Source organism: Nerophis lumbriciformis, linkage group LG08, assembly GCF_033978685.3.
Source record: "Nerophis lumbriciformis linkage group LG08, RoL_Nlum_v2.1, whole genome shotgun sequence".
NCBI lineage: Eukaryota > Metazoa > Chordata > Actinopteri > Syngnathiformes > Syngnathidae > Nerophis > Nerophis lumbriciformis.
In genome coordinates this window covers 41482501-41500000 of record NC_084555.2, presented here as the reverse complement: position 1 = coordinate 41500000, position 17500 = coordinate 41482501, and the positions used below count along the sequence as shown (strand labels likewise).

Sequence of the window (17500 nt, the reverse complement as noted above, 5' to 3'; positions counted from 1 at the left end):
GTACGTGTATGAAAAGAGAAGTGCCACCATATTAGCATGACGAAACTCTGCAAGTGTTTCTCTGTGCAGTCTGCAATAGTAAACTATTGTAAAAATTGTAGCAAACTAGGACACAGAGTGAGGAAAAATCCAGTTATTTTTTGGTGAGAATGTGGATAAAAGCACAAAAGATGTAATCTTTTAATGTACCGGTAGCTACAGATGGTATTTTACTGTGAGCAATACATATTTGTAATGGCAAAATGCATATTACATATACGTTTGTACATGATGGTCTATGCTAGACTCCTATATGTGTCAGATGGACTAACAAAGTGGTAATGTGACCAAAACCAGAGATCCTTAATAAAAAGCATTTTACGAACCCATAGCTATTATGAGATTATTTTTTAAATTATTCTTGTAATTTAACTGCCATTTAATTATTAAGGGATTTAGGGTAGTTTCATTTTAATTTGTGCACTTTCTCAGGTCAATACAGTAAATAAATGCAGCCAGTAAGTCCACAGACCAATCACCTGCCTCATACAGGTAACGCCTCCCAAGGGGGGTAATGGGCTCAACAATCTCTTCATCCAAACAACACAACAACATTACAGCAAGCCTAAATGTTACACACAAAAGTCTCGTTGGTGTTGCTACAACAAAAAACAAAAAAAGGAAAATAATTTTACCTTGTGTCTGTGAATATTTGTCACACTCTGGGAGTGTAGTCACTAGCACAAACTAGCAGTGTAAGTTGATCCTTCATCGGCTTGTGTGCCTTCTCCTTTGCTGTAACACACTTCAGCTGGTATACAAAATTAATAAATGAATGGATGAATGAACTAAGTGTTACTACGACTAGACATGGTCGGCACACAGAGGCATACTTTGCGCAATGTAAATGTTCATAAACCGAAAAAGTCACAAATAAAGGTGTTCGTAAATTGAGGTTACACTCTATGTGCAGCTTTTTCTTATATTCATTGTTAATGCTGTGCCACAAGTGTAATATCTGAGAGAATAAGACAATAAAGGAGATTTAAATATTCATGCCAATGTGTTTATTTACTACATTTACGGTACAGAATAAACATAAATATTGCTGTTGATCCCTGTTGACCAGTTTTGTGTCCACAATGACATTTAGCTCGTTTTTTTCTGGGTCATGATAATATAAAAAGTATTTTGTTTAAACATTGACATTGAATAGGGAATACATCAACGTTGTTTGACTCACATGACGCCCGTTCTGACATTAATGAAGTCTGTCCTTATTTTTGGACAAATAAGTGTTTCTCCTCCATGTTTGTTTTTATCTTCATTCTGTTGAAATCCAGTCGCCTTCAGGAGTAATGAAGTCCATCCTCAGCACTCTCCTCCCATGTGTCCCTCTTTAGACAGTGCTATACATGTCCAGGTTTGGACAGGTAGGCTATGAGAGCCACCACCACCCCCACGTACATCCCTGTGCCGATGGTAATGGACAGAGCAGCTAGAAAAAGGGCTCTCCTGGAACTCATTCCTGCTCTGGAAAAGTCTCCCTTAGCGACGGCCTTGCCAGTCTAACAAACAAAAAAAAACAGCAGAGAATAAAATGAGTTACTCATCATCAGCGGCGAGTGGAGGAGTAGGTGTTTGCACCATAGTTAGTGGAGAGAAAACAAGAAATGCTCTCGCCTTGCTATTTGTTGCCATGGCAATTAGGTCACTACTCTGTCAGTGACGAATGGCTTGTTTAGGTGCTTTTTGTTAGCAATGAAAAATTATGCCTTCCATTGTAATTGTTTGAGGGGAAACATAATGTTGTGCTGAGGGTTGACAGACTAATGGATGTAACTATTTCATCTATATTCATCACGTTTTAGTAGCTTAAACATGTAAGAGACTAGAACGTCATGGCCTGCTCAATGTAATAAAAGGCATTAAAAGCTGCTGAATGTACACAGTCACATTCAGACACATACACACACACACACACACACACATATATATATATATATATACATATATATATATATATATATATATATATATATATATATATATATATATATATATATATATATATATATACATACAGTCGTGGTCAAAAGTTTACATACACTTGTAAAGAACATAATGTCATGGTTGTCTTGATTTTCCAAAACTTTCTACAACTCTTATTTTCTTGTGATAGAGTGATTGGAGCACATACTTGTTGGTCACAAAAAACATTGATGAAGTTTTATGAATTTATTATGGGTCTACTGAAAATGTGACCAAATCTGCTGGGTCAAAAGTATACATACAGCTATGTTAATATTTGGTTACATGTCCCTTGGCAAGTTTCACTGCAATACGGCGCTTTTGGTCGCCATCCACAAGCTTCTGGCAAGCTTCTGGTTGAATTTTTGACCACTCCTCTTGAGAAAATTGATGCAGTTCAGCTAAATTTGTTGGTTTTCTGACATGGACTTGTTTCTTCAGCATTGTCCAGTCAGGACTTTGGGAAGGCCATTCTAAAACCTTAATTCTATGCTGATTTAGCCATTCCTTGACCACTTTTGATGTGTGTTTGGTGTCATTGTCCTGTTGGAACACCCAACTGCACCCAAGACTGAAGAATTTAGAAGTAATCCTCCTGTCCCATTTAAAGCACCAGTTCCATTGGCAGCAAATACAGGCCCAGAGCATAATACTATACCACCACCATGCTTGACGGTAGGAATTGGTGTTCCTGGGATTAAAGGCCTCACCTTTTCTCCTCCAAACATATTGCTGGGTATTGTGGCCAAACAGCAACATTTTTGCTGACCACAGAACTTTCCTCCAGAAGGTCTTATCTTTGTCCATGTGATGTCAGATGAAACAAAAATTGAGCTGTTTGGTCACAATACCCAGCAATATATATATATATATATATATATATATATATATATATATATATATATATATATATATATATATATATTATATTGCTGGGTATTACACTGTATATATATGTATATATATATGTGTATATATGTATATGGAAATATATATGTATATATATGTGTAAATATATATATATATATATATAAATATATGTATATATATGTATATATATGTGTGCTGTCTATATACATCTACTGATGCCTAGTCTGGACACATCCTCAGTGACCTCTTGGATTCACCGGGCATTTCGGGTCTCTCAACTGGTCATACGCCCTCCTCCAAGCGACCCAACCGGGGGTGATCAAATCCCCCAGCTTGTGTCCAGACGGCTAGCTGGCTACCATGACTCCAAGGATCTCCTCTTTTGAGCCACAACCATCTCGAGGCCCTTTCCGCCGCTTCAGTGGTACTGCGGATGGCTCTCCTCTTTCTCTCTCCATCAATGCCCAAACTGCTGAAGGCTCTGACCAAGGAACGGGCTGCGAATCCTCTGCATCCAACCTCCACAGGGAAACACCTTGCTCTCCAACCAGCTTGTTGACAGTCGCTGACCAGTCCTGCATACTTGGAGAGCTTCTTCTCGAAGGCTGCTTCCAGGCGATCTTCCCACGGGACTGTCAGCTCCAGTAGCACAGCTTGTTTGGTGGACTCAGGACCATGTCTGGTCGCAGGGTGGTGACTGCGATATGGCTGGGGAACTTCAGCTGGTTTTCAAGGTCCACCAACAACTGCCAGTCTTTTGCAGACGTCAGGATTCCTGCTGATGTTCTTCTAGCAGAAGTTGGCGTGTCCCCAGCTCTGACAAAAGCGATGGTTTTCTTGGAGGGGTGGAACTGTTTTGCCCATGCCAGTCCTGCGCTAATGGCTTCAGCGATGGTCTTCAGGACTTGGTCATGCCTCCACCTGTACCTGTTATGCCCCATGTGTGCAGGTTTGAAGGGCTTGGGAGCACATCATACACTGCCTGGATGAGAAATGTGATGCGGCTCGGCTTTCCAAAGCTCAGCCCAGGTCACTCTCCTCTCAACCGCATTCTCCCATCTTGTCCAAGCTCCCTGCTTCATTCCAACAGCCTTGCAGGTTCTTGTCTCCTCCACTGCCGCTCTCACCTCATCCTGAACAAGACGTCGGCCTTCCTTCCCCCTGGTGTTCAGTTTGAGAGTTGGAAAGGATCCTAGCCATGCTCGACCCCGTGTGACTACTCCAACCAGGCTCCTGTGTCGCAGCCTTGCATCTGCCTCTTGAACTGCTTCCTCTACCCTCCATTTCCTGCCAGTCCTCACTTGGATCCCTGCTTTGGCCACCTTCGGATCACTTGAGTCCCTGTACTGAACCACTTGTCTGGCTCTAGTTTCCTTAAATTCCTCCTGCAAGGATTTGAAAGGCAACTGCAGTTTGTTGCTGTTCCCGTAGAGTGCAATGCTACTCAGGCTCTTAGGTAGTCCCAGCCATCTTCGGAGGTGGTTGCTGAACCTCCGCTCTAGATCTCAACTGTCGAGATGGGGAACGAGTAGACGAGGAGGGGCCACAGGATCCTGGGAAGAATGCCATGCTGGTAAATCCAGGCTTTAAACTTCCCAGGTAAGCCTGACTTGTCCACGGATTTCAGCCAGCCATCCAACTCAGCGCATGTCGACTGGATGGATGTTGTGTCTCTCAAAGAGCAGTCAAAAACCTTGTCCAAGCTCTTGACTGGCTTCTCTGAGATAGTTGGGATGGCCGTGCCTGTGATGTTAAACCGGAACTTGTCCTCCACCTTCCCCTTCTTCAGCACCATTGATCTGGATTTGGCGGGTTTGAAACGCATCCGGGCCCACTCTACCGACTTTTCAAGTCCCTTCAGAATCCAACGGCAGCCTGGGACTGATTTTGTCGTGACTGTGAGTTCATCCATGAATGCCCTGATGGGTGGTTGCCTTTGTCCGGAATTTGTGCGGGGCCCTCTGCACTCTGGCTCAGCAAACTTGGTGAGCATATTCATGGCTAGTGAGAACAGTGTCACAGAGATAGTACACCGTGTGATAATACCAATCTCCACTTTGTGCCAACTGGATGTTGTTGGTCTGGAAGAGACCCTCATCCTGAAATTGCTGTAGTAATCAGCAATGAGGTCTCTACACCTGCTGGTTACATGATGTTTCATCAGAGTGAGTTGAACGAGCTTGTGCGGAATGGAGCCGAATGCGTTTGCCAGGTCAAGCAACAGTACTGATAGGTTGCGCTTGTTCTCTCGAGCCTCCCAAATGAGCTGCGTCAACACACCGGTATGCAAAGGAGGAAAACTGAGTGGAGTTTTCCTCCTTTGGGATCCATACCCCTTCCGCCACTCGCCATTGCTCAGGGATCCTCCCCCTTCTCCAGAAGATTCGCAGGATTTTCCACAGACACTGCAGGAGTTTGGGACAGTTCTTATACACTTTGTAAGTGCCACTCGGTCACGGTGCAGAGCTTGCCCTAGCTCTGCAGACAACCTCCCTGACTTCCTTTAGCTGCAGCTCCGACATGTCAAACTGCATTTCTGGTTCAGGGGGGTCTATGAGGTTGTTACACTCTCCCAACTCCTGCTCTCTTGCGGGGTCACTGGACGTCTGCTTCAGATGTTGATCTATGTCTTCCTGCGCGGAGGCCAGTTTGCCACTGCGCTTCTGTCCCAGCAAATCCTTCGTGAACTTGAAGGGGTTAGCGATGAAAGCAGCACTTTACGTGCCCTTTCGCGTCGCCACCTCCGATGCCACTCTGCCCGACGGAGGATTCTGATCTTTTTCCGAAGGATGCACATCAGCTGTGCCAGGCCAGTGCGTTCCTCATGTCCTGCCGCCTTGTACTGGAACTTCAGCGCTTTCATCTCCTGCCTAATGTTGTGAATCCTTACAGCTCTGTGGTTCTTTGAGTACGTGGTTCCGGAGCTTCTCTTCTCCTCCTCGCCGAACCGTTCAGCTGCAATGCTGACAATGATTGTTGTCATAGCTTGTAGCTTCCCGTCGGCTTCTCCCTTCGCCATTGCCTCCAAAATTTGGTCGACATCGTCATCGAGTTGCTTCCAGAGTGAGGTCATGCTAGCTGCAGGCCACTTGATCCGCCTTTGTTCAGACTTGATGCTCGAGAGATTAGTTTGCAACACATGGAGGTTCTGGGCACTATGGGGTGACTCCGGGCCTGGCACCTCCTGCGTCTCACCAGGTCTAACACCTGTGCGTTGTGTATATATATATATATATATATATATATATATATATATATATATATATATATATATATATATATATATATATATATATATATATATACAGTTAGGTCCATAAATATTTGGACATTGACACAATTTTCAGTATTCCAGCACTGTACAACACCACAATGGATTTGAAATGAAACAATCAAGATCTGCTTTAAGTGCAGACTTTGACCTTTAATTTGAGGGTATTTACATCCAAATCAGGTGAACGGTGTAGGAATTGCAACCCATTTTATAAGTGCCTTCCACTTTTTAAGGGACCAAAAGTAATTGGACAAACTAATATAATCATAAATAAAATTGTCATTTTTTAATACTTTGTTGTAAATCCTTTGCAGTCAATGACAGCCTGAAGTGTGGAACACACAGACATCACCAGACGCTGGGTTTGGTCCCTTGTGATGCTTTGCCAGGCCTCTGCTGCAGCTGTCTTCACTTCCTGCTTGTTCTTTGGGCATTTTCCCTTCAGTTTTGTCTTCAGCAAGTGAAATTCATGCTCAATTGGATTCAGGTCAGGTGATTGACTTGGCCATTGCAGGACATTCCACTTCTTTGCCTTAAAAAACTATTTGGTTGCTTTTGCAGTATGCTTGGGGTCATTGACCATCTGCATTGTGAAGCGCCGTCCAATGACTTTTGAAGCATTTGGCTGAATATGAGCAGATAATATTGCCCCAAACACTTCAGAATTCATTCTGCTGCTTTTGTCAGCTGTCACATCATCAATAAATATAAGAGATCAAGATCCACTGGCAGCCATGCATGCCACTACCACCACCATGCTTCACTGATGAGGTGCTATGCTTTGGATCTTGAGCAGTTCCTTCCCTCCTCCATACTCTTCTCTTTCCATCATTCTGCTACAAGCTGATCTTGGTCTCATCTGTCCATAAGATGTTGTTCCAGAACTGCACAGGCTCTTTTAGATGTTTCTTGGCAAACTCTAATCTGGCCTTCCTGTTTTTGAGGCTCACCCATGGTATACACCTTGTGATGAACCCTCTGTATTTCCTCTGGTGAAGTATTCTCTTAATTGTTGACTTGGACACAGATACACGTACCTCCTGGAGACTTTTCTTCATCTGGCCAACTGTTGTGAAGGGCTTTTTCTTGACAAGGGAAAGGATTTTTCTGTCATCCACCACACTTGTTTTCTGTGGTCTTCCAGGTCTTTTGGTGTTGCTGAGCTCACCAGTGTGTTCTCTCTTTTTAAGAATGTACCAAACAGTTGATTTGGCCACACCTAATGTTTTTGCTATCTATCTGATGGCTTTGTTTTGATTTTCCAGCCTAATGATGGCTTGCTTCACTGATAGTGACAGCTCTTTGGACATCATATTAAGAGATGACCTCCCCAGATTCCAAATTAATATACCACACTTGAAATGCCATCTAGGCCTTTTATCTGCTCTTTGTAAATGAAATAAATGAAAAAAAAACAAGGGAATAACACAAACGTGGCCATGGAACAGCTGAGTAGCCAATTGTCCAATTACTTGTGGTCCCTTAAAAAGTGGAAGGCACATATCAAATGTGTTGTAATTCCTACACCGTTCACCTGATTTGGATGTAAATACCCTCAAATTAAAGCTCAAAGTCTGCACTTAAAGCACATCTTGATTGTTTCATTTCAAATCCATTGTGGTGTTGTACAGAGCTGGAATACTGAAAATTGTGTCAATGTCCAAATATTTATGGACCTAACTGTATATATATATATATATATATATATATATCAGTGACGTGCGGTGAGGTTCATGGCTGGTGAGGCACTGACTTCATCACAGTCAGATTTACAAACATATGAACCCTAAAGAGTATCTTATTCACCATTTGATTGGCAGCAGTTAACGGGTTATGTTTAAAAGCTCATACCAGCATTCTTCCCTGCTTGGCACTCAGCATCAAGGGTTGTAATTGGGGGTTAAATCACCAAAAAATATTCCCGGGCGCGGCGCCGCTGCTGCCCACTGCTCCCCTCACCTCCCAGGGGGTGAACAAGGGGATGGGTCAAATGCAGAGGACACATTTCACAACACATAGTGTGTGTGACAATCATTGGCACTATAACTTAACTTTAACTTTACACATACAAACTGTAGCACACAAAAAAGCACATTTAATAAAAAAATGTTATTATGGTCTTACCTTTACTTATAAATAAAGTCCATGCGCCGCTGTTGTGCTGGATTAATGAACACCCTGACGGGAGTGTTATATCAACTAAAGCCCTCACTTCAACTTTCCACGTGCAAGATTGAATCTATTTAAAAAAGTGTAACCGAGGGTTTATAAATGTCGCCTATACTGTATGAAACTACAAAATAACAAACACGGAGGCTCCAGTTTACACGAGGACCACTTTATTTACCTTCTTTCAAAAACCTACGCTCCACTCCAACGTGTCATCACTTCCGCTCTTAGCGCCTTCAAAATAAGAGCTCAAGGCATATACTGTATAACAGCGCATAACAGGAATTTAACATCACAAAGAGGAAAGCCCATAAAAATAGGTTACAAAAGTTATTTAATAAGAAGCCAAAAAGTGCAAAAACAATAATGTTCGTGTTGGAGGAGTTGTGAATTAGGTACACCTGCAGTCTGCAGGTGTACCTAATGTAGATGGCGGCGCGCACAGACGCAGCGGCTTACGGCTCTCCATTTCAGTGCTCTTTCTTCCTTCTTTTCTTCATGTTTTTTTTCCTTTTGTGCACCACCTGTACTGCAAACACCCGGTACACCCGCCAGTCACTCTTGGATATCGGTAACTCGCACCAGATATCTGTTTCGAGCGACTTTCACCACGAGCACAACATCCCAGATGACATAGCGAGAGCACAGGGCTCTCCGTGGTTTGTTGTCGGGTCTGGGAGACGGCGCAGACGGAGGAGGGAGAGGAAGCAGAAGCGTGGCCGCAGGTCCGGCGTCTTGCTCAGGCTTAGGAAACAACCCCACAAGCCACCTCTACCGAGCCTGTTCCTCTCTAATGCCAGATCCCTTGTACAGAAGATGGACGACCTGGAGTTACAACTTGCTGGAAACCGCTATGTTCGGGACTGTTGTGCTATGATTATCACCGAAACCTGGCTTCACCCGGAAATACCCGATGCTAGCATGCAGCTAGCCGGACGCACTCTGCTCCGCCGGGACAGAACTAAGGACTCCGGTAAGAGCAGAGGAGGGGGGCTCTGTATCTACGTGCATGAGAACTGGTGCAACAACGGGACAATCACTGAACAGCACTGTTGCCCGGACGTGGAGTACATGTCTGTTAGATGTCGGCCTTTTTTTCTCCCGAGAGAGCTGTCTGTTGTTATCATCACGGCTGTGTATATTCCACCGTACGCCAAAGTAAACACAGCGCTCTCTCTTCTGCTGAACACCGTCAACGAACAGCAGCGGGCCCACCCCGACGGTGTTCATATCATAGCAGGGGATTTTAATAAGGCCAATCTGAAGACTGTACTCCCTAAGTTCTACCAGCACGTGAAGTGTTCTACAAGGGGCAAGAACACCCTGGACCACGTGTATACCAACATAAAGCACGCGTACAGAGCTACACCCCTCCCCCAGCTTGGACAGTCAGACCATCTTTCCCTCCTGCTCTCTCCTACCTACACCCCCATCAGACGCCAGGCCAGGCCTATCACAAAGACTGTTATGACCTGGCCTGACGATGCACTCCCCAAACTTCAGGACTGCTTCCAACACACAGACTGGGACCTCTTCCAACAACAGGAGCTGGAGACAGCCACAGGAACGGTGCTGGACTACATAAAGTTCTGCATCGGGAATGTGACTGTGGAAAAAACCATCCGGGTTTACCCAACAAGAAACCCTGGATGACCATCCAGTTCCGCACACTCCTCAGGGCCCGCGACGCAGCCTTCAGGTCAGGGGACAGGGCACTGTACAGTGTTGCTAGAGCCGACCTGAAGAGAGGGATTAAAAAAGCAAAGGCGGACCACAGGAGGTGCATAGAGTCCCATCTGTCCAGCAAAAACTCACGGGAGGTGTGGCGGGGCATTCATGACATCACGAACTTCAGAGGCTGCAATATGACAACTGCGGATCAGAGTGCGACACTGGCAGAGGAGCTTAACTGTTTCTTTGCCCGTTTCGAAACCCCCCAGCGACACTCATCTGCTCCAGCCCTGCCCCCGCCCCCACCGGGCTCCGGCGCCACTCCACTCACTGTACAGGAGCACAGTGTCAGACGAGTGCTCCTGGCTGTGAACCCCAGGAAGGCTACCGGACCAGACGGAGTACCTGGAAAGGTGCTCAGGACGTGCGCCCACCAGCTCGCTCCCCCCCTCACCAGGATCTTCAACCTCTCCCTGGCTCAGGCAGTCATCCCATCCTGCCTGAAGTCATCTACAATAATCCCGGTGCCGAAGAAGTCTCCCATCACCAGCCTGAATGATTACCGACCAGTGGCCCTCACTCCGGTAATCATGAAGTGCTTCGAGCGACTTGTTCTCCAGCACATCAAGGACCATATCCCTCCAGACTTCGACCCCCACCAGTTCGCATACCGGGCGAACAGGTCCACAGAGGACGCCATCGCTGTTGCTCTCCACTATGCTCTGAACCACCTGGAGCAGCAGCAGAGCTACGTCCGGATGCTCTCTGTGGACTATAGCTCTGCCTTCAAAACAATAATCCCGGACAGACTCTGCAATAAACTGGACACTCTTGGCCTCCCCCCTCTCACAAACGCCTGGATAAGGGACTTCCTAACGGACCGACCCCAGAATGTGAGACTTGGCCCGCACCTCTCATCCTCCCGCACGCTGAGCATCGGCTCCCCACAGGGCTGTGTGCTGAGCCCCCTCCTCTACTGCCTTTACACCCATGACTGCAGTCCGGCCCACAGTGACAACCTTACCGTCAAGTTCGCCGACGATACCACAGTGGTCGGGCTCATCTCCAGGGGTGACGAGGCTGCCTACAGAGAGGAGGTCCTGAAGCTGACGGCCTGGTCTTCGGAGAACAACCTCGCTCTCAACACCAGCAAGACCAGAGAGATCATCGTCGACTTCAGGAGGAGCAGCACCGACCCTGCCCCCCTCTACATCAACGGCGAGCGTGTAGAGAGGGTCCACACCTTCAGGTACCTTGGAGTCCACATCTCTAATGACTTCTCCTGGACAGTCAACACCACATCAATCATCAAGAAGGCTCAGCAGCGGCTACACTTCCTTAGAGTCCTCGGGAAGTACAACCTGAAGCCTGACCTGCTGCTGACCTTCTACCGCTCGTCCATCGAGAGCCTGCTGACCTACTGTATTACGGTATGGTACGGCAGCTGCACTGCAGCAGACAGGGAGAGGCTGCAAAGAGTGGTCAAGACGGCTCAGAAGATCATCGGCCGCCCTCTCCCCTCTCTGACGGACATCTACACCTCCCGCTGCCTCAACAGAGCCAGTGCCATCATCAAGGACAGCACCCACCCTGGCTCTGACCTGTTCCACCTGCTGCCCTCTGGGAAGCGCTACAGGTGCATTAAAACCAAAACAAACAGGCTAAAGAACAGCTTCTTCCCCAGGGCCATAACCATCCTGAACGGACTGCCCCATTGTCCCTCATAACTGCCTTCTCTTCGGTGCAATAACCCATTCCACCAACCACCCTGTTTTTTTGTTTTTTTTTTCATGTATATATTCATTTCACACCATATTCATTGCACTTCTACATTTTTTATATTTTTATATATTTGCACATTGTTTTTCTAGCATGCACACATCGCACTGTATGGAATGGCCTCAATCTCGTTACCTTGCGTAATGACAATAAAGCTGATTCTGATTCTGATTCTGTTGTGGCCCTGCAGTCATTCACAACTCCTCCAACACGAACATTATTGTTTTTGCACTTTTTGGCTTCTTATGAAATAACTTTTTTAAATAGATTAAATCTTGCACGTGGAAAGTTTAAGTGTGGGCTTTAGTTGATATAACACTCCCGTCAGGGGGTGCAAATTCTACGGCGGGGGTGCAGGAGGCGGGATTACTGAGCCTCAGCCAGTGCGTCTTTTGCAGCCGTTTTATGATCGCTCAGCACAAGAAATACATTACACACATACAGTTGTTGACAAAATACACTGTACATTATATACCTCAGCTAACTAAACTATGGAAATGTATAATATAGTTCATATAGCAATACGGTCTCACTGCACAGCAGGCCAGCAGTTAGCCGAGTCCGCAATCCATGGTGAGGCACAAATGAGTGACGTGCCTCAACTGGCTGCTGATCACCGCACCGTCTCTTCTCAGTATTTGAACGGCAAATGTGAAAATTCTGCGATTTTTAATAAAAATAATCTAAAACTGGTGAAGTTAAACGGAAAATAACTTTATAGTATAATCACTGGATACATATAACAATTTAATATTTTTTTTTCTTTTTACATTTTTACCATATATATATATATATATATATATATATATATATAAAATTAACACTAAAGCTGGCCCGCCGATCCTCCCGGGAGTCTTCCAAACGCCAGCCAGCCAGCCAGCCAGCCAGCCAGCCAGCCAGCCAGCCAGCCAGCCAGCCAGCCCAACGAGTGCTGGCCCAGTCACATAACATGTGCGGCTCCTGCACGCACACACATTAGAATGCAACGCATACTTCATCAAAAGCGATACAGGTTACACTGAGGGTAGCCGAATAAAAAACTTTAACACTGTTAGAAATATACGCCACACTGTGAATCCACACCAAACCAGAACTCTTTGCAGCACTAACTCTTCCGGGACGCTACAAGGTGTGTGTGTGTGTGGGGGGGTTGGTGGTAGCGGGGGTGTATTTTGTAGCGTCCCAGAAGAGTTAGTGCTGCAAAGGATTCTGGGTATTTGTTCTGTTGTGTTTATGTTGTGTTACGATGCGAATGTTCTCCCGAAATGTGTTTGTCATTCTTGTTTGGTGTGGATTCACAGTGTGGCGTATGTTTCTAACAGTGTTAATGTTTTTTATACTGGCAACATCAGTGTAACCTGTATCGCTGTTTATAAAGTATGCGTTGCATTCGCTCGTGTGTGCGTACAGAAGCCGCACATATCTTGTAACTGTGTCTGAACGTTGCTAGAATGGATGAAAAGCGGACGTGACGATAGCTCGTAAAGTACGTTAAGGTTAATTTGTTCAACCTTGGCCGCGGCTTTGTTCAGTTTTAAATTTTGTCCCACTCTGTATTTGAGTTTGACACCCCTGATAGATATATATATATATATATATATATATATATATATGTGTGTGTGTATATATATATATGTATGTATATGTTTATGTATATATTGGTATATACATGTATACCTGTATATGTTTCCAAATACACAGGACAAGTTGTTAAAATCCAGAGTGCCACCTCCTACCTCCCGTGTTGAAGACTTAAAGACACTGACTTATTATCTGTGTTGCTGCAGGCTGGGCAGACGCATCATTAGGGTTTTCAAGTGGGCTCCTACTCTCATGGACGTTTCGCTGACTGGGCCCACGACGCCTCAAATTGGTTCAGCGGTGCATTCTGGCGTCCCAGAAGCACCCCCCTCTGCATCTGACCAGCCTCAGCATGAGTAATGATTTATTTTTGGTGACCAGTTGGGGTCTTTCCTCTTCAGCCAGAGCCACTGGCTGCGCCGCTCTTTCACCCGCAATGTTTCCTTTATGGCCTGACGTAGAGCTTGACCGCCAACTCCCAGGTCCCTCATCAGCCTTATTGTTGATGTTGCCACAAAGCCCCGGCATCCAACTTCTACAGGGCAGACTTGTGTTCTCCAGCCTTGCTGTTCAGCCTCTGCAGCGAGCTCTGCATACCGGAGCTTTTTCCGCTCAAAAGCTTCCTCCACCGCATCCTCCAAAGGGACTGTGAGTTCAACGAAGTACACAATGTGCTGGGAGTTGGACCACAGGACTAGGTCAGGCCGCAAGTTAGTAATTGCTATGTCTGGTGGAACGATGAGTTTCTTATACACGTCCACCAGCATCTGCCTCCAGCTATCCCAACCTGGGCCTTGATGGTGTCTTTTGTTGCCTTCGTTCCCCCTCTCTAACAAAGGCAACTGGCATATTCAGGTTGGGTGTCCTGGGTGGAAAGGAGTTGTTGGTTGTTCTCCTGCTTTCCAGGGTTGCTGCCAAGCATTTGAGTACTTCGTTGTGTCTCCAGGTGTATCGTCCTTGGGAGAGGCTCACTTTACACCCAGTGAAGATGTGTCTGAGTGTAGCTGGTGTTGAGCACAGGGGGCATGATGGATTTTCACCCAGCCATTGGTTGAGGTTTTTGGGGGTGGGAAGGACATCATAGGTTGCTCGAAGTAGGAAACTTACCCTACTCGATTCCATCTCCCATATGTCCCTCCAGCTGATCTTCTGTTTCTCCACCCCTTCCCACCTTGTCCATTGGCCCTGCTTAGCTTGCGCCACAGCCTTGGCATATCTATTCGACTCTTCCTGTCGACGGACCTAGGGACGGCGTGGCGCAGTGGGAGAGTGGCCGTGCGCAACCCGAGGGTCCCTGGTTCAATCCCCACCTAGTACCAACCTCGCCATGTCCGTTGTGTCCTGAGCAAGACACTTCACCCTTGCTCCTGATGGGTGCTGGTTAGCGCCTTGCATGGCAGCTCCCTCCATCAGTGTGTGAATGTGTGTGTGAATGGGTAAATGTGGAAGTAGTGTCAAAGCGCTTTGAGTACCTTGAAGGTAGAAAAGCGCTATACAAGTACAACCCATTTATCATTTATTTACCTTGGCCACGAGCAGCTTGCGCCGCTCCGCAGAGGATGCCTTGTTTCAGGAAGGTCGTGTCTCTCCAAGTCCCAATCCGGGTTATCCATGCTGGACTTGGCCCCACGATGTCAGCGTGGTGAAGAGCAGATTTTGTCTGCTGTACTGCGTTCTTAGCTGACCACTTCTTCCCTGCTGTCAGATTTGGGGCAGCAGCTCGGACCACAGTATCCTTCGACTCTGTTAGGGTCATCTCGAGCCTCACTTTGGAGCATTTGAACTCCTCTGTCAGGCTAGAGAGAGGCAGTTCGAGTAATCCATGACCATACAGGCCAATGCTACTCAGGCAGCGAGGGACACCTAGCCACTTTCTAACATAAGAGCTGATTGTTCTTTCCATTTTCTCCACTCTGGTGAGGGAGATACCATACATGGTTAGTGGCCACTAGAGGCGGGGTTGTAACCCGAACTGGAGGCACCAGATTTTCAGCTTGCCAGGCAGCATAGATCTGTCAATGTTTTCAGACCTTTGGTGACTTCTTGCCTTAGCTTGTCTGCTTGCTCAGTGTCCTTCAGATTTGAGTCATACCACCTTCCCAGGCTCTTAATTGGCTTCTCTGACACAGTTGGAATGTGTTCTTCACTAATGAGAAACCTTTGTTCTGTCAGTTTGCCTCTGATGATGGAGATGCTACTTGATTTTGATGCCTTGAATTTCATTCTGGCCCCAGTGATGTTCTCATGAAGCTTCCCTAGTAGGCACCTGGTGCAGGGTGCTGTAGTTGTTATGGTTATCATGCCATCCATATAGGCCCTGAGAGGAGGTAGGCGAATTCCGGAACTCAGCTGTTCGCCACCCACTACCCACTTGGATGCTCGCATAATGACTTCCATTGCCATGATGAAGGCCAACGAGGAGATGGTACACCCTGCCATTATTCCAACCTCCATATGGTGCCAAGTGGTGGTGAAGTCTGACGTCGTAAAACAGAGCTGCAGATCTTCAAAGTATGCTTTGACAAGGTTGGTGATGGTCTCTGGTATCCTGAAGAAGTCGAAGGATACCCAGAGGAAACTGTGTGGGACAGAACCAAATGCATTGGCAAGGTCTAGGAAAATGATTTGGAGATATCTCCTCTCTTTCTTCGCAGCCTGGATTTGATGCCAGATTATGCTGGTGTGTTCGAGGCATCCGGAGAACCCTGGGATTCCTGCTTTTTGGACTGAGGTATCCACAAATCTGTTCTTGTGCAGGTAGTAGGTCATCCTCTGGGCAACTAAGCTGAAGAAAATCTTACCCTCGACATTGAGGAGGCTGATGGGGCGGAACTGGCTGATATCTGTAGATTCCTTCTCCTTGGGAATCCAGACTCCTCCGGCCCAACACCATGCTTTGGGTATGATTCCCTTCTCACCCTCATTAGCCGCCACAGGAAGCGAAGTATGTCAGGGGCACTCTTGTAGAGTCGATACGGAACTCCATTTGGCCCTGGGGCTGATGATGCTCTCGCCCGCTTTACTGCTTTCTCCACTTCACTCCACTTTGGGGGGCTAATGTCCATCTGTTGTTGTGGTTGTTCAAATAGTGGGATGTCCGATGGAATAGCAGTCTGCACGTTCTTCTCGTCATCCACAAACATTTCTTCCAGATATTTCTCCAGCTCCTGCTTATAGGTTTTTAGGTTTCCCCCCTTAATTAATTTTATATATATATATATATATATATATATATATATATATATATATATATATATATATATATATGTATATATGTATATGAATATATGTATATATATGTATATATATATATATATATATATATGTATATATATGTATATATACATATATATATGTATATATATGTATGTATATATATGTATATATATATGTATGTATATATGTATACTGTACATATGTATACATACATACACATATATGTATATATAAATACATATATATGTATATATATATGCATGTATGTATGTATATATGTATATATGTATGTATGTATGTATATGTTTATGCTGATAGCAACCCAACCCAACCCCCCCACCCCAACCGCCTCCACATCCCACCCCCTGGATTGTAAATAATTCAATGTATATACTCTGATGATTAACTTAGATTAACTTGTGTGATGACTGTATTATGCTGATAGTATATATTTGTACCATGAATTGATTAACGTGGACCCGACTTAAACAAGTTGAAAGACTTATTCGGGTGTTACCATTTAGTGGTCAATTGTACGGAATATGTACTGTACTGTGCAATCTACAATAAAAGTTTCAATCAATCAATCAATGTATGTATATATATATATGTATGTATATGTATGTATATATATATATACATATATATGTATACATATGTATATATATATATATATATATATATATATATATATATTTATATATATATATATATATATACATATATATATATATATATATATATATATATATATATATATATATATATATATATATATATATATATATATATATACGTATATATACATATATATGTGTATTTATATATATATATATATATATATATATATTTGTATATGTATATGTATATATATGTGTGTATATATGTATATATATATATATATATAGGTGTATATATATATATATATAT

At 44.7% G+C, this 17500-nt stretch overlaps 1 protein-coding gene across 4 annotated transcripts in view; it reads right to left on the bottom strand.

The window, feature by feature from the left end:
* Positions 1–1041: 1041 nt before the first annotated feature.
* LOC133611818 (synapse differentiation-inducing gene protein 1-like) overlaps positions 1042–17500 on the bottom strand; it is a 43304-nt gene continuing 26845 nt past the window's right edge. For all 4 annotated transcript variants that reach the window (XM_061968965.1, XM_061968968.1, XM_061968967.1 and 1 more), the window contains one exon: positions 1042–1547. In XM_061968965.1, the coding sequence (XP_061824949.1) occupies positions 1389–1547 (159 nt within the window). In that variant the 3' untranslated portion in view covers positions 1042–1388. The remainder of the gene's footprint in view (positions 1548–17500) is intronic.